The sequence below is a fragment of the Pygoscelis adeliae genome, unplaced genomic scaffold (genome assembly GCF_000699105.1).
Source record: "Pygoscelis adeliae isolate BGI_AS28 unplaced genomic scaffold, ASM69910v1 Scaffold227, whole genome shotgun sequence".
Classification (NCBI taxonomy): Eukaryota; Metazoa; Chordata; class Aves; order Sphenisciformes; family Spheniscidae; genus Pygoscelis; species Pygoscelis adeliae.
In genome coordinates, this window is record NW_008825100.1 from 2554340 (window position 1) to 2576329 (window position 21990).

The 21990-nt window shown below is 40.1% G+C and overlaps 1 protein-coding gene across 1 annotated transcript in view; it reads left to right on the forward strand.

Annotated features, from left to right (window-relative positions):
- Positions 1-2119: 2119 nt before the first annotated feature.
- Positions 2120-21990, forward strand: part of MYLK (myosin light chain kinase) — a 158919-nt gene continuing 139048 nt past the window's right edge. Inside the window, exon 1 of the mRNA XM_009327135.1 lies at positions 2120-2279. Within this exon, the coding sequence (XP_009325410.1) occupies positions 2130-2279 (150 nt within the window). The 5' untranslated portion in view covers positions 2120-2129. The remainder of the gene's footprint in view (positions 2280-21990) is intronic.

Genomic DNA, 21990 nt, shown 5'->3' on the forward strand with positions numbered 1-21990 from the left:
TTCGCTTTTTCAGGCAAATGGCTGTCCATTGCAGTGACTATAGCTGTGAGAGACTGTGATTCTTTGTCTTGTTAGGGTGCTAAGTAGATTTGTTAGAAAAGAAGCAAGTCTTTGATTCCATCTCTTGTCTCAGGAATACAATCAGTTTCTTCCTTATTTAAATTATATTATGATTTCATATGGTTCTTTGATAAGTTGAGGTGCAAAGATAATTTAGGGGTTCTTTTTCTGTTTGTGTTTTAAAGAGTTGCTTATACTGGAAAGGGAGACTTATGCTGTGCTCTCAAGTGACTGGGTGCCAATACAGAGATTCACTGCAAGATTAAAAAACAAAGGCAGGATTTCTCAGTTTAAAGCTTTGCATCATGGTTAAGGAAATCATCTTTATTCCATTTATGTGTTGGTCTCAGCAATTCAATTGTTAGAAACGCTAGAGGATTTTCTTGGTTTTTTGCATGTCGATATACAGAAATGCTAACGGAACACCGTCCCAGAAGAAATCCAAAGTCCACGTCATCTGGATTCTTATGAATGAGGAAGGAGATTTCAAGCAGTTTTTGAAAATCTGTGTGCATACATAATTTAACTGATATCTTGGAAGGATTTGCCTTCTAAACCATAGTTCCTGACAAGTGCATACTGTGAAGCAGAAAGCTCTGTGGTTCCCACACCTTAGAACAAAACACCCTCTGGAGGTGCCTCTTTCTCTCTGTTGCCTGTGAGGGAGCCAAAACTTCTAGTTCAGATAAAACATATAACTTTTAGACTAATAACTCCCATGAGAGGAGCTGTCCTCTTAAACTGTTTTTTTGTCAATGTAAAGAAGGTGTTTCTGTATGTTTATGGAGCATGTCAGGTGTGCTATAGAGAAAACTATGTTCTCAGACTGGGTTTTCAGGTGCATACTGTGACATTCGAGTGTAAGTCCTATTTGGAAATGAATGAGTTTTGTGTTCCCCTGCTCCCCACATAACTGCAGCCTGTTCTAGAAGTAGTATCCTTCATACAGTCAGGAATAATGTGGCCCTAGTTTAATTTATTTTTCTCTTGTTCAAATAGAAGTTTCACTGTTTGGTGAAGTATTTATTGTAACTTTCATCAGAATCAGATGAATAAATACATATTCTATCATGGATTGGTGTGTATGGCAGAGGATTAAGACTGGCAGCCCAGTGTTCTTCATTGGTTCAACATGACCTATGGGTGGGTCAAGCCATTTCTCAGGTTTTTTTCTTTATTAAACTTGTCTATTAAATAGGCAATTTACAGTGGGGCTTCTAATTTACGTAGATGATTCAAGGAATTAGTACTAGGGTCAGCTACTAGGGTTTTTTTTCTGGAAAACCTGACATTTTACTTTTCAAAAATACAATAATTTTTGCTTTCTGTTGGGAATTATGAAGTGTGTAGCAGAAGAATCGCCTCTGAAGCAGATATCTGTAATGAGGTCTCCAAAATGCCATTTTTGTAGCATTATGAAATTTGGTCTCCATGCTATTTTACTAGTCTGTGCTGTAGAAGGATTTGCAGTAAAGTACAGACTTGGAATTTCTGCAAAAGTATTTGTTATGTACTAGCAGTACTTTGGAGGGTGATATCCAGATATTTCTTAAGATCTTGAAAGCATGGTATGAAAAATCAGATTTTCCACATTCCCACTTGCAACTTAAATCCAGTGCAAACAGAGGTCTCTTTATTTCGTAAGTACTTGTTTAACGCTGGCTCTACTTTTGAGACTTATTGATTTTGGTGTATTCCAGGCCAGGAAAATCAAAGTCATGTTGTGAAAATATCCTCCTGAAATAAGTTATTACCTTTTAATGCAGTTGTAAAGGATGACTTTTTGGTTAAGGCTCTGGCCTGGGACTTGAGAGTTCAAACTGAGTTCAGCTCAAGGCTGTGACCCTGACCACAACTGTAGGCACACCAGGCAATCTTCCTGGGTCTCAGTTCCCCACCCAGAAAATAGCAGTTGTCACCTTAGGCTGAAGACTCTTACTATGTATACGAATAGAGCATACATATAGAACAATTTGCTCCTGAGCTGATTCTTAGCTGTTACTGTAATGCAAGTAATTAATCATCTTAACTTCTATATTACCACTTGTTTCTCTTTTACAGTCCACATCATGGGGGATGTGAAACTGGTGACATCAACTCGAGTCTCCAAAACCTCGCTGACACTCAGCCCCCCTGTCCCTGCTGAAGCACCAGCATTTACTCTTCCTCCTCGGAATATCCGAGTGCAGCTGGGAGCGACCGCAAGATTTGAGGGGAAGGTAAGAAACAGAGAGAATGGAGAGCTTCTCCATTTGGTTTTGCCCTTTTCTGAAGCTGCCTAGTAGGCTGCAAAGATAGTGACGTTGCCTCTGCGATACAGGACCTTTACTCAAGAAGACTACACTAGTGTTCACCCTCCTGAGGAGGCAGGAGCATTACAGGTGTGTTTCTGAGTAGAGGAGAGTGTTGCAAAACCTGAGTATGTGTTAAGTATAACCTAGTTGAGCATGCCAGGCACTGAGCTTTATCAGTGGAAAACTGCTTCACGAGCTGTCTCTAATCAGAGAGTACGTATTCTCCTACTGCATATTCATCTGTCTGCTTCCCAAATCTGCCTGTTTGTGAAGCTTCGTGTGTAACACAAATCTAACCCTGCTACAGCGTGTTCTTCCTAGTAGTCAAGCTAGGAATCTGTAAAGAGAGTTGTGACATTTTTGTATCTGCACCACTTGCCATACATGTTGTTAAGCTGAAAGCAAAAAGAGCATTTTCAGAGGAAAGATTGATTTGTTCAAGGAAACATATTAACCCAAAGAGTTTAAAAGGGTGTGTAGTGGGGTGTGGATCCCAGGTTCTCCCCTTCTGCTCACGTTTGGGACATTGAATTGTGCTTACTGGCATCCGTATTTCTTTCATGCTTCAATCCTGGTATGATCTTTTCCTTGTTCTAGGTATCTTCCTTTCTCCTCCCTTAACCCAAATCTTTTTCCTGGAGCTGCCAGTTTTCCCTCTTAGCCCTTTCAGCTCCTTCTGTCCATGTCATGCTCTGATTGCATGCTGACAGCTATATCATCAAACTGACCACACTTTCAATCTTTGAAGTGGTGGGACGTGTCTGACAGAGGCAGGAAACGGCAACTTTACTGTAACAAAAGCAAGGGCCAGAAGGAATTTGGGAAATTCATAACTTCTGAAACTCTAACTTGAACAGAGGGCCGGTACAGGGTATCTGATATTTATCTTATTGTTTATGTAAAAGCAGGCCAGGAACTGGGATTTTTCAACAGGAACTGGGCAGAAAAACAATTTTTGGAGTATATAAATTTTTAAGTGCAAACCCAAAACTCAGAAGTAGTTCTTGGATTTGACTTTTTGAAGAATAGTTGGCATTTTTCATAGAAAGCAGATCATTTCAGTGCAAGTATTTAAACCAAATAACAGTTTTTTAACAAAGAATCTTTCTAAAGGTTTTATAAATTAGCTTATTTTTACTGTGATTTTAAGGCAGCAGTCAGAAACCCTCTGTATGTATGACATTGGCCAGTCCCAGTGAGCATTCCCTTTCTTACTGTTTTTATCCTTGCCCCCCACCCCATTATTTCACCTGGCTTTGCAGGCACAGTGGAAAAATAGCAACATGTTGCTACTTTATACATGTGACACCTATGCACAATACTGTTCTAACTCCGACTGGTTCATCCAGACAACACTGCAACTGGCAGTAACAGTACAGTGAAATCAAAGTTGAAGCATGTGATGTTGCCAAGATTTGGTTTTACATTTCTCACGTTTCCTAATTAAAAGCTCAAGTGGGATATTTCCAATTTTTCATGCACTCTGCAGACTTTTTATTATTGGTCAAATGGAAGCAGTTGTAAAATATGACCTGCAAGCTACAGTGCCATCACTGCTTTGCATTTTTTTCAGATCTGGTTTTAAAGTGTTAGTTTTTCAGGGATACCTATGCCCCTTTTAAAGTAGCTTTGAAGGCTGGAAGGGTAAAGTCTGAGGGGTTTTTTTTAGTAGCTTGGAAAAAATACACAAATTCAATAGTAATTAAACTGACAGGCTTAAGTTCCTTGAAGGAACAAAGCTTTGATTGAAGTCCTGGATTGAACCTACTTGATGAAAATCTACATTCCAGTTCTGTCCATTTGGTATATGAGCATGGCTGAAACCTTTAATTTTCCATCCTTAAAATGGGGATGATAATATACTAGTCGCATGCATGTCGTATAGCTGAAAAAAAACTTTAATGCTCAAAGTGCTTTTGTAAGTGCCAAACATTAAGAGCACTGCTTCGCTGAAATACATGAGATCTGCAATTACATGGTGGCAAGTAGCCTGCCTTAACGGTTTGGCAAACCAGGACGACACAATTACAGCCAGGGTCTTTGGCACTTCAGCCTCTTGCTATGCATGGAGCATTGCCTGTTTTTTGTTCAGTCCACCTTGCTGCCCTGGAGGAGCTTTGTTTTACCTCTCTCAGTAAAACACAGGTGAGAAAAAACATGTAACACAGCTGAAGACATAAACCAGCCAATCTTTATCATTGTGAGTTAGTTCCAAATTTCCTGGAATCCACCCTAGCTGGAGGCTGATATACGAACTTGCAATTTTTTTAATCTATTTTGGGAGGTGGAACAAGCTACATCATAATTGGACATAGAGAGTAATGGAGCATAGCATGTTCTTATTGTCTTATGCAAGAAAAATTAGGTTTTTAATTATAATACCGACTATTAAAATGGAGTCTGTGTGATCTGTTGTTTATAATGTAACATGGTTGGGGAGATTTGTTTTTGGTTCTGTTGTTTATAACGGGTAGGTTCAAAGTAGTATTTTGTTTGTGCTCCTCGTCTAGTAACACGGCCAGGGTGAGGGGGAACGCAACAGTACAGTTTGAAAGGGTACTGTCACTTAATAGCTGCAGCAGCCTGCAGAGCTTGTATCATCTGGATCCATCTTCAGCTGGTTAGTACAATGTTGCTTCTTCTGTCACTTTAATGTTCCAGAGGTTCAGAAGGACAGGTTCAGAAGGACAATCTCAATAAAAACAATTTATTAAGATTTAGTAATAGAAGTAGCTACTGGACATAGTTAGGTTTTTCTATCCTGGAAAATAGGCTACAGATGTTATGATGGGTTGTTGCTGATACTCTGCTTCATCACACGGTATAAATATTAAACTAGACTCAGGCTAAAGAAAAATAAAAAGTTTTAAAAATGGCTAGACAGGAGATTTTCTTCAAAGAGGAGTTCTGCAGTGGAATTTATCTTATCAGAAAGAACAAACATTTTGAGAAACCAAGACAGGATATAAATCTGATATTGTGATAATCCTGTACTCTCATTAAGTGAACAAGGAAGAGAGGGCCCCAGTGTCAAACTTGTTGCTTTTCTTTCTACAGCGGCATGTAAGATAAGTTGTGTGAAATGGCAATTCAAGATCAAGGAGAGTGCAGTAATTGAGAAATAGCCCATAAATGTAGGAAATTGGAGGTAGAAAGAAACTGGAGTTGCCATTAATAAGAATTCTTTTTTTTCTGTTCCTCCCATTATCACCCTGGTTTTCTTACTAAAATCTCAGCAAGTTTATCTATATCTGACTGCAGATTTCAGTTTTCCAGTGTGACCTCAGCGTAAAAAGTTAGCTCATCATCTTTCAAGTGTATGAGCATGATTTTGGCCTGGAGCACCAACTGAGGGGTGGAACCACTTAGTAAGGCAAAGGCAAGGTTACCTTCCCTAGATGCTCCCCAAACTGCTGCGTGGACATCTCAGTTGTTCATCAATCAATTGCTGAGGTGATTTTTAGGGAAACCATCCCAGATTATTATGAATTGTGTTGTGGGTTCCCAGCTTGTTAGGAATTTATGTATGAGGTGAACAGCTCAGGGTAGTAATCTCCTGCCTTGTGCTAAGGCATTGTAGCTTGTCCGTCAGAGCCTTTAAGATACTCTTGGAAAAGAAGAGCAGGCCAAAATGTTACCAGGCTTTGTTTTAAGCCGTTTCTTTCTCTCTTGTATTAATCACTGGAATATTTATCAGTGCTTTGCACCATTAAATTGTGATTGCATAACTTTAGCTTTCTAATTCATCTGAACATCACTGGATTTTTATAATGCTCGATGGCATACTAATGAAGGAGATTCCTTTCTTTGTAGCAAATATCATGGGGGTTTCTGTGGCAAGTGTCACATGAGAGGACAGGGAAATCCTTTTCAGCCACAGTACCTGAATAACCATCTGTAAATTATCAGGTAAGGTGGTATTTTGATGCTGCTGATAGCGTTTGATTAATTCATCATCCAAGCACAGTATCCTATCAAATTCTTTCAGACTTCGTGTGCTTTTAAATTTCACTTTCTGAAACTGTGCAGGATACTTTAATTATGACGTGGAGTACATTCCTGTGCTGACCTACAAGTACAAGATCTTTAGCTATATACCTAGTTCAAAATTTAATTTGTTTCAGTCTCTGTCACTCTCTGAAACTCAGCTGCACTATTCTATAGCAAAGGTTCAAAACATCACAGTATAGACCAATATGGATGCAAATAGTATAATTTTCCATACAGTCAAATGAAAGAAAGCTTTTAAACATTTCCATGAATTTTGCTAGCTTTTCTAACTCTCATGAGGATGGCAAGCATATATTAGTATGAGTGCTAGGCAGAAGCTCCTAGAAAGATTTTTCACTGGAATTTGTAAATCTGCACAAGTTTCCTTTTCTTGTGATGGGCGGAGGGTAGCCACAGATTTCCACAACTTTGCATGTTTTGTGCCTACCTGATTTCTTAGTATCCTGTTTACTAGTCTTTCAGAGACTACAGGCTCAGTGACTTAAGTCTGAAGCCTATCTTCTGTCTCAAACTCCATCCTTTTTGAGACCTCCTCCTTCATATTTAGAAATTTGCCTTCTAAATGTTGGACAACTTTATTTATCCAGCTCAAAGTGCCCGCTGTAACTGTTTAGAGGGGAAGATACGTCTCCCTTGTAGAACCTAGCAGTTATTTAAATGTTGCCCTGACTCCACCCGTATCCACCTATACCCACAGCTTAATTGTTGCTCTCAGCCTGAATTGGCCCATCCTAGTGTTAAGGCTCAGGTTCAGCTTTTGCTTGGCCACGTGTGTATTACGAGGGCACGCTAATCCTCTGGTTCTCTTTCTGTGTTTAGAAGCACTGAAAAGTTCTTTCATGACTGTCTGGGGAAGTCTTAGAAAGCAGGTTGGCCTTCTGCAGCAGAAAAAAATACTGGGACCCTGAAGTCCTGGTGATATGTGTACGTGAAGAGAGCAGCAGGATGGACTGACCGCAGCAGGGCTCTGCACTGTGGCTGCCCACATAAGGAGTCAGTGAATATTGGTGCTCTCATCCAGGTTTCCTTAGTCCATGTTAACTCCTGTACAGAAAGATACTTCAAGGCATAGAGAGATTTACTTAGGTTTCTGCAGCAAACTGATGGAGAAGCTGACAACAAAAAATTAGAATCTTTACTGTTCCCTAACCACTGAAGCACATTCTCTTGATCTTTCCCTCCCTATTTTAAGCTTTGGGTTCTGAGACCAATAAAATAGTCTGCAGCAGGGTGGGTTGTTGCTTTAAAAATTAAGGTCGTTGCCCAAAACAAGCATTTTTCGTTGATTAGCAGCCCACACATAATTTTGCTGAACTTAAATAGCAGTAGACTCACTACATCAAAAACATAGCATGAACACTTCTGGTTCTTTGCTGCTTGACACTCAGTGACATTACAGTGAAAAATGACAAGTCAAAGAACCGTCAGTTTCCAACAAACCCTTCCCTGTCCAGAGTGATATTAACCTCTGCATTTGATTGCAGCAAGCGGTTAACTCAACCTGCTTTGGCTGCACACATGTATAATTTTTGAGGGTAATATTGACGGTCATTAATTTTATGAGCCTAAAGAATACTTCTGCTACAGCTCTGCTTGAGAGGAACAGCCAAATGTCACGCTACAGACCTCAGACTGATTGCCTAGGGGTCAGGAAAGAATTTTTCTCCTTGGATAAAGCATTGCACAGTTGGCAATAAGTGCAGTACGGGTTGTTTTTCTGCTTCATGTGAACCATCATATATGGTCCATTGCCAGAACCAAGATTAGCAGACTACTAAATCTAGTCTGGTATTCTAATCCCAGGGAGCTAGATTTCATGTATTGGCATGTAGTTCATAGTGGAGTAGATGTTGGGGTACTTAGTTCAGTTTGCTACCCATTGAGTAGTTACTGCTCTGCTCTTTCCCCTCCATCTCCCTCCAGGTAAGGGAGCTGGATGGTAAATTTTAAGGCAAGCCAGGTCCATGTCAAATCCTGCCCCTTTTTAATGTGCTTTCTGGTTGTCCTTCTACCACCCTGCTGTTGCAACACCCTATCTGTATCTGTTCAAATCAGTTAAGTCCAATGATGTGCATCAATTTGCCAACTTCTGAGCTGCTTTTGCTGCTGCTGCTGCACAGGTACTCTTTGAAACATTGTGCCTGAGAAAATAAACTGGGATCAGGCAAGAAACAAGAGGTAATGGGGAAGATTGACAGTGATTCTGCCGTCTGTTCTGAGGTAGAGGGGAGACCCATTTATGTGGTGTGTTAAGAGATAAAGAGTAGGGAAGCATTAAAAGAAGCGTTGAAGGGAAACACAACCACAGCATTTGTAAATGCTTTCAACTACCTGCTAATGGAAAAATTGAGATCTAACCAATTTGTTTTACTGTGGCTGCTGCACCAGCTTTGCATGGCAAAACCTTTGTTACCTTCCCTTTGCTTTGGACTTGAAGCAGCAATGTGTGCTCCATTTCCAAGCCTCAGTCAGCAGGCACTCCAGAAGTATGCCTTAATTACATTGTATGTCTAGATTTGAGATGGCAAGATCTGAAATGAGAGAAGCCCGTATAATGACAGAGGATGATGACATGGCACAAAATCCTTTGCTGTCGGCATGAGATGTTTGCTGTTACAAAATGTACTGGGCAGCTAATTGCATGAAGTTGCCAGTGGTTTTGGATCTGCACTTTCTGGAGGGGTGCCTGTTCTGAGCCATATGAGGAAGAAACTCAGGAAAGATCCATGTTTTCATGGGAGACGGTTGTCTGATGAAAGTGAATGCTGTGGGAGGACTTGTGCTGATCTGTAAAACTACCATGCACTGTGATACTCCCAGAAACCTGATACAAAACACTGAGGCGTGTTTTTGGGAGCAAAGAATTGAAAAAGTTATCAATTTGACTGGGGATTTTATTTGATCTTTCTTTCCACATACCAGTGAGCATTCTGGGGAAAAAAGTGGTGCATTCAGAAGTTACTGAAACATTTTGTATCAAACAGACATTGGGGTATAGACAGCTGAAATAAAAAAGGAAAATAAACACAAGTTAGGTGGCTGTGAATAGCTTATTGCACATCTTTTTTCTGTTTGGATCTTCTACTGCTATTTCTTCTTCCTTGGTGTAATTGACCTCCCATTATATTCACTTACCACAGTGCTGGTTTTTTACCCATTTACATGTTCTCATGAGTAATGCATGCGTTATTTTATTTGGTTTTATTTTATTGTATAACTCTGTATTTGCATATAGAAACAGTGGCTCAGAAGAGTTTCAGCTTTAGACAAGGGCAACGTGGGAGTGGCTGCTCTGCTGGGAAGTGGAATTTGGTGGAAGGTGGAATTTGGTCAAAATTGCTTCCCCACAGTGTCATCTACACCCAGAATTATTCAAAGACACTTCCCTTCATCTACTGACATAAGCACCCATGCGTTGACACCCATTTTCCCTGCCTTGCATATGATATGTCCTTTAGAAAAAACTGCAGGGGTGCAAGGTGCTGCTCAAGAAATTGCTAGGTTTTAGACAGGAGTGGTGGTCTGTGAGCTCCTGGTCTGTCTCTCGGTCTCCTTAACTCATAAATTCACTTCATACCTGTCTCCCTGTCACCTATGACCCTCATAGTTATACTTGGGACTTTCCTGGTAGAAGTATTTAAGCATTCCTTGTGTAGCCTGTGTGCAGTGTCTGATGATTCTCAAAAGTGCTGGACTTAGTACACTGTCCCATGCAACTGATCTGTGCATGCACCGAGGCAACAGCCAAGATTTCTGGATGTTTGGCAGCAAAGTTTGATCAGACCTTTTGCAGAGTTGCTCCAATCTGCCAGACATTCAGAAATCCTAGACAATGCTGAATATCCTCAAATTCCACCCGGACAAAATTTGTAAGCAGGAAAGAGGCCATGACTGGGGAAGACTGGACATACAGTATCCCTGTTCTCAGTTGCCATTTCTCAGGGCTGACTTTTTTACATATAATTGAGCCTGTTTTCACTAACTCACCCCCCCCCCAAAATGTGGAAGAAATGTGCTATTTGCCACTATCACATTTATTATTCTGTTTGCTTTCTACCTCCTTTCCCACCTTAATTGCTTATCTATAACCAGTTGGGGACAGGAGTTCTTTTGCGCAGTGTGCAATGGCAGAAAGACTGGCTCCCTATTCTTGATTGTCTTGGTACTAACTACTGTAATTAAAGGAACATAAAAAACAATTTTTTAAAATAATAATGGTAATAATAATAGAAGTTTTTTAGAACACTTCAACTAATGTACATATGGAGCTAAAGAGAATCTCTTATTATTTTGTGTTGTACCTACCCAAACCAGCAGTGTTTTAGCTGAAGCCAGACCATGCATTTGTGCTGCTGTTGGTCACCACTCTTTCTTTCTTTCTTTCTTTCTTTACTTTTTCTTTAACATGTTTCCAATTATTTTGGATTTTGAGATGGAAGAAATTAAAATCACATGAGGAACCTGACAATAAAGTGCTGTGTGATTTAATTGCATCTACCTGCTCCCAGTTCGAGTTGGGGGAACCAACAAACTGACTCTGAAAAGTTTATTGTAGATATCTGTTTTGTGATCACCTGCTACTGTGATGTATCATCATAAAGCAGGGCTCTGTGTCAGCTAAAGAAGGCAACTGTGTTTAAGGATTTATCCATAGGGATATCCATGGGGTTGATTTTGAAGAAAATTTACTTCAATAGTGTAGGGATTTCTGGACTTGCTATTTTTCTATACTCCTTGCATAAAAAGCAGAGAAAAATTTCTTAAATTATGTATTGACAAATTTGCAGAGGAAAAGGAGATATAAAATATTCATATTGTGGTGTAAAGGAGGTTCAGTCTTTTACAAAAGTAATGATGGAATAAATACCATGACTAATCATACAGTCCACCGTTTAGGGATGGTAAGATAAAAATGTCTGAAAAAGGAATAGAAGAAAATCTAGCTTTTTCCCAAGAGAAGAACAGATAATCAGCATATCCTAAATAGCTGAACAAAGATATGTTCAGAGATTGAGTCAGTGTAAATCAGGGTAGAAGCGGTCAGTATAATTATTCTTATTTTTCTTGTCCCATGACGGTTAATCATGAATCTCTCAAATTTCAACTAAGTCTTACTAGATTCTTCAATTCTGCTTTTAATTTGAAAAATATCATCATGTTTTCCAGGCTAGTCTCCCTTGCTCCTCTGGGCCAGTGAGTAAGTCTTTGTTGTGGTCAATTCCACTGGCAATAAAACTCATCATGTAGCATTGTGCTTTCTTATTTAAATAAATGTTCTTAGTAGTACATGAAACATGACTGCAACTTATCATTATGATGTTTTAAATTTGCTTTTTTTGGGAATTATGCATTTGACTCCTTTCACAGTCATAATAGGTTTAAAGGTTAAAGAAGACCTAGTAACTGGAATAGTGTGAGTGGTTAACTTTCTTTTCCTTGTGCTGCAATAGCCTATAGTGGTGTGAGAGGGATGAAATGGGGAAAAGTTTGTTTGTTTGTTTGTGTTTTTATTCCAGAAATATGCCCCTAGCTGGAAAAACTTGTAAATTTCCTTTTTCTAGCTGACCTAAAAGGTAGGATGGAATGCTTATCATCAGACATGCATTTGGCTAACTAGTAATATATTTGCCTTCTCCCATCATAAGCAAGGCTTCAACTTTACTCCAGCACCTTGCCTTCATCTGGCTGATGAAACCACAAAGGTCAGGGAAAATGAGAGCACGTAAAATAGCAAAGTATGCATTTGACTGTCTATAAATGTGTCCCCGAGAGTTTGACCTAAATTACACCAAATCACACTTTTTGGTACAATTCTGCTTTTCCCCTGAAGGCAAAGAAAGTAGTCATTAATAGACAGCAAGCATGATGCATTCAGCATCTTTGCAGAAGGCCACATGTGGAGAAGGTTTATAATCAAAACACATCATTACTCATTGCGGTTTTGCTCAGTCCATACTCACTCTAGCACCTAGACTCCAAAGCTAAGAATTTCTGCTTTTGACATGTTACTTGGCTCTGTTCACTCATGGATACAATATGAAGTTTGGAAACCTACTGGGCAAAACCAGACAACATACTTTTTTTTACATGTAACATCTGGACTCCCTAGCATTTAAGTGCATGCTGAACAGAAAATAACATTGCTGTAAATCATGTGCAATTCAACCCATTCATGAAGGAGAGAAACCAGTTTGTCTGACAGGGAGCAGCAAGGACTGGCTGCTCCCCAAAGGAAAGCAAGCCAGGAGCTGAGGGCGAGCCATGCACAGGCTGTGCCATCACCAATGGGCCGCAGTCCCACAGGCTCCGAACACAGCAGGTAGTGCCGTGTGCTCTAACAGGTCTGCTGATGGTCCTAGACATGGCGAGCAATGAACCAGGTTCAGGATCCAACCAGAAGGTACGGTCAGGAGCAAAAGTATGCAAGACCAGATTGTCCTTCCATAGGTGCCCAGTTCAGTTTTTAATGTGCAATCTGTAAGACATTATCACTGTGTTACTGGAGGTTACTGAATCTCTAGCAGGTGCCTGAAACAGCACAGATTTCTTGTGCCTAAGCTGCCAGAGTTCATTGTTTAGTGTCTGGGGGCAAACATGCCTTCATCATGATTTTTAAGCCAAAACTCATCCGAGTTCATAGTTCAGCATCACATGTGAATACACATCTCTGTTCTTCTCTTATGTGGAGGAAATAATAACCTTTGGAAGAGGAGAGACGTTGATATGTTCAGGTAGTGCTAGATGAGGGAGACACTGCTACCCCTATTGCTGTCAGAGGTTATGTGTCAAAGCTCTCTGCACTAGTAGGAGTCAGATAATCAAGGCATTCCACTGACTGGTCATCCCTGAGACGACTAGTCCAGTATAAGGGCCTTGAATTGCCTGCCTAAATATGTTGAATTTATTCTTCTAGGAAACTTGACAGCCACGTTATTGGTTGGGAATTAAATCATGTTTGTTGACTCACAAGTTAGTAACCTGACCTCTGGGCTAGCCTTCCCACATTAAGGATATGTTGTAGTGAGATCTAGAGATGATCTAAGCTCTTATGCCTTTCTTCTTCAGAGGAATTTTAGGAATATACACCACTCTGCATGAGAGAGTGAAAACCTGGCGATGTTCCATTAAAAAAAAAAAAATCTTTTTCTAGGCTTTCTGATGATGAAGATAGCTTTATTCTCTGTAAATCAGTGCATTGCTGTAAACCTGCAGCCAGACAGAACAAAGCAATCCTTGTCTTTTGAAAATACTGTGGCTAAAACTGGTACAAATCCCAAGTCAGCTTTGCATGTTTTTGTTGCTTACATAGACCTTCGTAATTCATGTGCAGAATGAGGTGAAGTGGAAAAATAAATTATTTTCTCTTTCTTTCTGAATTTTCCTTGTTTTTCTGCACCTTTTCAAAATATTATAGTAAATGTTACCCTATGGAATATACTATTTATTATAAATACAACAGCTGAGCTTACTAAAATACTCACTAAAAGTTATACTATATGCCAATGTGTAATGTATACAAGAACTTTTCATTTAAAGATGACAACAATCTGCACATGTAGCCCAAAGAAAATGGAGAAGCAAAGACTGACAAATTAAATAATACTGTTCATGGTTATTTGGCTTTTGGTGACAGAATATTGAGCTTGCTTCATCCAGCTCTGTGCTCTCTTGACTCATGTTGAATCAGAATGGTAATTTTCCTCTAGCTGCGCAGTAGAGTCAAATTGTAACTGTGTGACTTGAGAGACTGCCGTTCTTTCCATGTGCCCGATAATACACAAACAAGCCTATAGTTATGGTGCATGTATTATTTAAATTGTTTTTGCAAAGCTTAGAATATTAGTGTAATGCACACTATTCTGTAAAAGCTTTGTAAAAGCACTGCCCCACATAGAATCATAGAATAGTTTGGGTTGGAAGGGACCTCTAAAGGTCATCTAGTCCAACCCCCCTGCCGTGGGCAGGGACATCTTCAACTAGAGCAGGTTGCTCAGAGCCCCCTCCAACCTGACCTTGAATCATAGAATCATAGAATCATAGAATCATTAAGGTTGGAAAAGACCTCTAAGGTCATCGAGTCCAACCGTCGACCCAACACCACCATGCCCACTAAACCATGTCCCTAAGCACCTCATCTACCCGTTTTTTAAATACTTCCAGGGATGGTGACTCAACCACTTCCCTGGGCAGCCTGTTCCAATGTTTAACTACTCTTTCAGTAAAGAAATTTTTCCTTACATCCAATCTAAACCTCCCCTGGCGCAACTTGAGGCCATTTCCTCTCGTCCTTTCGCCAGTTACTTGGGAGAAGAGACCGACACCCACCTCGCTACAACCTCCTTTCAGGTAGTTGTAGAGAGCAATGAGGTCTCCCCTCAGCCTCCTTTTCTCCAGGCTAAACAACCCCAGCTCCCTCAGCCGCTCCTCATAAGGCTTGTTCTCCAGACCCCTCACCAGCCTCGTTGCCCTTCTCTGGACACGTTCCAACATCTCAACATCCTTCTTGTAGTGAGGGGCCCAAAACTGAACACAGTATTCGAGGTGCGGCCGCACCAGTGCTGAGTACCGGGGCACTATCACTTCCCTGCTCCTGCTGGCCACACTATTTCTGACGCAGGCCAGGATGCCATTGGCCTTCTTGGCCACCTGGGCACACTGCCACCTCATGTTCAGCCGGCTGTCGACCAGTACCCCCAGGTCCTTTTCCGCCAGGCAGCTTTCCAGCCACTCTTCCCCAAGCCTGTAGCGCTGCATGGGGTTGTTGTGGCCAAAGTGCAGGACCCGGCACTTGGCCTTGTTGAAGCTCATACAGTTGGCCTGGGCCCATCGATCCAGCCTGTCCAGGTCCCTCTGCAGAGCCTTCCTACCCTCGAGCAGATCAACACTGCCGCCCAACTTGGTGTCGTCTGCAAACTTACTGAGGGTGCACTCGATCCCCTCATCCAGATCATTGATAAAGATATTAAACAGAACTGGCCCCAATACTGAGCCCTGGGGAACACCGCTCGTGACCGGCCGCCAACTGGATTGAACTCCATTTACCACAACTCTCTGGGCCCGGCCGTCCAGCCAGTTTTTGACCCAGCGCAGAGTACACCTGTCTAAGCCGTGAGCCGCCAGCTTCTCCAGGAGAATGCTGTGGGAGACGGTGTCAAAGGCCTTACTGAAGTCCAGGTAGACCACATCCACAGCCTTTCCCTTGTCCACTAGGCGGGTCACCTGGTCATAGAAGGAGATCAGGTTGGTCAAGCAGGACCTGCCTCTCATGAACCCGTGCTGGCTGGGCCTGATCCCCTGGTTGTCCCGCACCTGCCTTGTGAGCGCCCTCAAGATGAACCACTCCATAATCTTCCCTGGCACCGAGGTCAGGCTGACAGGCCTGTAGTTCCCCGGATCCTCCTTCCGGCCCTTCTTGTAGATGGGCGAGTAGTAGAGTAGTATCTGATATCTCGTATCTGAAATCTAACTCATTTATAGACACATTCCTATACTCATCAGGCAAACAATGAATAAATAAATTTTCTGTTTTGTGAACACCCTGGAACAAGAGTTCAATACACTTAGGCTTGATTCTTTTGTCTATATAAATTCTGGTGTTCCTTTATAAAAGAATAACTCAGCAGTTTGTCTCTACAGGGAGGCAAATATAAATATTTTAAAGCAAAGTTATGTTAAAAGCCAGGGCACTGGAAGAAAAATTATGATAAAATTTTGGAAATACAGATTAAAGAACTATGGTAAATGGTATTGATTTTTGCTTATTTCATAGTACCACTTTAACAGCCTAATTCAACTGGAGTCCTAGTGTAGGTTTGCTGATAATATTTAACACATACACAGGCCAGACTAGAGTTGGACCCTTCTCTGATGACCTTCCTAGCTAAAATAACAGAGGAAATAGTCATTGTTACCCCCTTGACATTCATGTGGAGTACTGAGGCACAATGAGATTTATTCGTTTGTGCAAGGTGACGCAGAAATACATGCCTGGATTCAGAACTGAACTGCTGTCTTCCAGAAGTTCAGTTCCCTTCCAGTACCTTAGACATGAACCTACCCTTACTGGAGATAAATAGCTTCTGATTTTGGAAGATAAAGTTAAGATTTGCAATAGGTGCAAGTATCACCAATATCTAGGTGACTGCTGTTGGATTAAGAACATCACTTAATGAAAACACAACGCCAGAATTAGGTGCTCGGTGCCTTGACACAAAAGCTAGTTTGTTTGCCTGTTGGGATATGCTAATGGACAGAAGTGTAGATGAAGATTTGTCTGCTTGGGAGACTATTACATGCTCGTAGGTTTAGTGGAAAACATCATGTCGGATTTGTTCAGATCTCTCAATAGGAATGCCAGCAACTGCAGTTAAGTGAAGCTCTATTGAAAGCATATGCAGAATAAGCACTTTTTCCACAACCTAAACACATGCAGCTATTTTTGAGTGCACGTGCGTGTTGCTCTTACCAAGATCACAGCAATTTTAGTTTTGAGAGAAAGCATTAGAAAGAAGAAACAAGCCCACAAAATTTCTTTTGAACTTAGCATGTCTATAAATATTTATTTTGAACTGTTGAACTAGAAATTTATAGCCACATCAATTTATACTTAGTATTTCAGTTAGTGCTTTGAGGTTTTTTTTTTTAAACAGTTGTTGCTCAGCCCTTGATTTTGATTTTAAACACAGCCGTTTGTATATTGTACTGTATGAGTTATCTCTGCTAAGCTGTTATTAAAAAGTATATGTGTGAAGCCTGGAAAGCTTATAGATGTTACATATTGTCACAGGATAAAAACATCACTGTCAGTTGCTAATGAGCAGTTGATGTTTTGCAATAGCCTTATGTATGGAAGTCTTAATTATTTAATGCATAGCAGTAAGGTACATGTAGCGGAATAAACAACGCAATGAGAAATGCTAGATGTTTAGGCTGTCTAATACATTCATATCTTCACAATCCAACATTGCATTTTATACCTCTTTGTAATCACGAGTTCTACTTTTTAATGAAATTTGAAACAAACAACATTTCACACCCAGTGTGTTTGCCAGCCCTACCAAATAGCTCTAACAACGAAGCAGTACACATAACTGAGGAGAATTTTTATAACCTATCCAGAGCACTGCCTTTGCCAGCAGCATTCGTCACTATCAGTAAACAGTCTTTAAATGAACATACAACTGTGCAGTCAACTCAGCAACAAAATCTAGTTTTAGCATTTTCTGTGGCCACTGCCAGACTCCTAAATTGCAGGAAATAAATCTTGTCTGGCTGGAAATTGATAAGGTACGAGCATGTTCATTCAGAGCAAAGACTTTTTGTTACCACCTTATATTCCAGATGTGGATTCTTGCCCTTAATTATGAATTTCATAGCTCCAAACATATTTTCCAGTAGCTGCGTGTTTTGGGCGCAGAAAGCAAGCACCTATTTTCTTTTTTTATTTATTTTCCACAGTAGGTTATGTATACTGTGCGTGCTTATGTAAATTTATAGAGATTCCTTACCTGTTGATAGCATGTATTGATATTGAATTCCTAAGAACAGCATCCCCAAGCTAGGAAAGTATGAAACTCTCTTGGTCAGTGGAATAGCTCCTATAAGAAGGTAGGGCCGCTAGTATTCAGTGACATGTAAAATAAATTCACATCCTATTAAGACAGAAATTTCATATCAGTAAGTAAAAAAAAAAAAAAATCTTTGTCTTCCAGAAATATGCAATGGAAAAATTAGTTTTTTGCAAGTGTTATTACAGTGAATGATGATCATTCTCTTGAGAAAGGAAAGAAACAGAGTGGATTGTCATCTTTAAACAGTGACTGCCAATTCAAACCCCAAATATTATTGTTATGAAGGGATCATTGCTCTGAAAATAATTGAAGCTGTTTAGTTTTTCCTTTTTTCGTGTGGTATCAGCAGCGTTTTTTGACCTGATGATGTCCCAGTCTCAAGCTGTGGCTCAGAGTGTCTGGATTCTGTGATCAGTTCTGTGAGATAAAACAGCTAAATGTTTACAGTTTTCCTTCTAAGTGGGGACATACACACATTTTGCCAATGACAGAGTGAAATGTTGGTGTTAATTTTATCCTGTACTTGTCAGAGGGCTTCCTAGTGCTTGTGCTTGGTCTAAACAATCTTTATCTACCTTTCTGAATTGTTATTGAATGAAGAATTCACAACTGAAAGTAAAATCCTTTGTCAGGTGTTAAAAGCTAAGCTTTTTGTGGTGGGAAGAGGGGAGACAGTTTCCCAACAATTTATTTTTATTGTGTTAAACTGTTTTATGTTTCAGCCTTTCTTCTAGTGCTGCCAAAAAAAAATTTATGAACAAAAGTGGCGGCAAACACAGTAAATCAGTCTGTCCTGTTGAAGTGGAAGTGAAGGAAGTGGCTGTCCTGTTGAAGTGGAAGGAAGCTCCTGTTCTGACAGCTCTCGCAACACAGTGAAACTCTGGTCTGATTTTTCAAAAATCTTGTTTTCTGTAGCAAAGATTGCTGCTGCTCTGAAATGAACACTGGTCCTATCAGGAAACTTTTGGCATGCTCCTAAACTCATTGCTACTGACTTAAAGCAGCTGCTTCATTTAGTAGCATTTGATAGACATCATGATTCAGAATCACCAAAGATGGGGAGGAAGAGAACGATAGGGAAACATTTTAGGGGTTTACTGGGGTATGTGGAACAATTAGCAAGAGCCTTATTTCCGTTCAGCAGTCACAGTTGTTCCCCTTTGAACTAATTTACATTCTTATTGCATAATCCTAAATGACCCATAACCATGCACACAGATCAACTATTTCTTTGCATTTTTTTGCATTTTAAGCTATTCAAACTATTCAGCACCTCATAAAATTTAACACTTTTAAAAAGGCCTTAACATCAGTCAGTCCATGGGAGGAAAGCTTCCTCTGCAGTTTGCTTTTTTTTTTTCTTTAAGGAGAGACTCAGAAGCAGAGAATTCTCATTAAAATTGATGAGAGTTTCACCCAAGAGAGGGCTGCAAAGTTTATTTTCCCTGTTTTGTTGAGAGCTCTGGTGCTTGCCCTTGCCTTTGAAATCTTTTTGGCCCATTCTACAGACACCTCTGTTCTGCAGAGCTGTATGGCAGTATTGAAGTTACTGAGAGCTGACAGAGTCGTATCTTATTCCGTTGCTCACTTTCTCCTATGATGGTGAGTTAACATTCTCTTACTTGCGAGACTATTTCACATGCTTCTTGTTTTGCTGCCCAGACCTATTCTGTCTGGACCGTCTTTACTGTTACTCGATACTGCGCGCTTTGATACCTGTATACAAATGCATTAATATGATGACGATGGCTTCAGTTACTATTCAGGGTAAGAAAAGCAGCTGCCCTCCTGTGCTGCAACTTCAGTTCAGTCTTTGCATTAATTGCTGCAGTAGCAAATTTGTTAGCAAGGAGGAAATATGGTCAGAGTATTTGATCTAAGATTACTAAATGTGGAAAGCTAATTTCCTTTTAGTGTGAGTTTGGCAAAGTCTCTGAGTGTCTCCATGTCTCAGATCCTCAGCTATGAAGTCAGAGTGACATTTTCCCGCATGACAGCTACCTATTTTGGAACTGAAATTGTCTTCAGTTTGTACGTAACTCAGTATCCTGCACACTCCTCCTTGACAAAGTGTCAGAATTTCACCACTTTGCAGAGACCTTGTCATCTTTGTGTGCCAGTGTAACTCATAAAAATGTGCAACAACTACAAGGGAGTAGGAGGGAGCCAGGACAGCATCTGAGTGGCAATGGGAGAAATAGCCTAAGCTTTCTCCTAGACTTTATCCAAGGTTTATGGCATCTGACTGCTTTTGAATTGCCAACCTAGACAAACTTTTTTAAAAAGGGAAAAAATTGGACAAAAATATAAATATAGATATAAAGATGGACAGAGGTTTCTGATCTTGAGTTCAGAAAACTTGTATTTACAGAAAAAAAAAAGGTCCAGGTGAGCTATATGGGTGGTTTGCATAAAACTTTCCTCATGCACTTAATGGCTACAGGTCAGCTGGCTGCAATGTGGGGAAAGTAAAAAGGCAGATGTTGCTGCTGGTAGAATGATTTATTAAAGCTCTGTCAGAAAAACACTGCCACTCTGAGACTGCAACACCTGTGTGAAAATGCCCCCATTAGTGTAACAGAGGTTTACAACCTCTGATTCACTTCCTGATTGACATTACAGCTACACAGAAATGTGTTTCTCGGTACAGTGTGTTCACCTCATGTCCACTATACTGGAAAGAGTAGAGTCCACCTTGATAGTGTTCTGTATTTCATCTGACTGATGTTTCAGGTTATTTTGGGGCTGTCTGAAGGCTCCTATAACAATGTTATTTTAAATGCAATAAATTTAAACTTATTCTTTAAGTGAAATAAAATCTAATTTAGGAAAAGCTCCTATGCATGTGATTAATTCCAAAAGACTTAAGTAGGGCTTAAGCATTTTCTTAAGAGCTGCATTAATTGGCACTGGTGTTTGAACTTAGAAATTAAATAAACTCAAAGCAGCTTGACACCCAGCGCTGCTCTGAAATTCCACTTGAGTCCTTCAGAAATAATTTAGGACAAATGGACTTGTAGATGTTACAGTACCTGGGAAAGCAATGCTTTATTCAAACAGCTATACTCCGGTGACTGAGCACAAAGTCCATACTCATGCACCTCTGGGAACTCTCCACACTGAATTTTACAAAAAAAAATATGATTAAATGTAGAAGATTGAAGAAGAAATGATCCGCAGCTGCTGTCTGCTTTTCAGTTAGCAGACCATGTCTTCCATGGATAGGTCATAAATTCTTCCCTGCTGGGAGTATCATAAATGCTGATTCCCCTAAAGAACTGTGGTAGTATGTGTAGCGTTCAGCACCTTTGCAGTCTGCAGTTGAATAGTGAGATAACAAAATTTGCAGATAATGCAGAACTACTTTAAAGAGTCAAAACTAAAATTGGTGGGGTGCCATCTGCAAAAGGATCTCATTCTGTTTAGTGCCTGGGCTATAAAACATGAAATGCCATTTGACATTGATGAGTACAAAGTAGAAAAATAAAATATGCTTAGTTCAATTTTTATTAGCTATTACTATTCAAAAGAGAGATCTTGCCCTGAACAGCTCTCTGACTAATCAGCTCAAGGTGGGAAAAATAGCAAATAGTGTTAAAAAAAATTTGGAAAGAAAAAAAACCCCAACAGGCTGCTGTGTCGATCTAGAAATCTGTGAGTTCCCACATTTGGATGCTATATGCAGTTCTGATGTGTCCTTATCTCAGGCTAGAAAAGATAGAAAATTTGACAAGGATTATCGGAGGTATTTCATGGCTCCTAGTACAAGCACAGATTAAAAAACAAGGGCTCTTCAGCTTGAACAATACAAGCAGACAAGGATTTGAAACAGGTTTATACAATTATGAATGACATGGAAGTGAATAAAGAATGTTTATTTGCTATTTTCCAAAATATAAAAAAATAGGAAGCCACTATTGTTTCTTGTATGTACAATAGGTAATGCTTTGAAGTGAGCTATGTTTAGTCCTAGTATGTATTCTGGTTTTGCTTTAAATGAGGCAATTGTAGATTCTAGACTGCTCCGTAGAAGAGGTAGGTTATTTGCTTTGTTT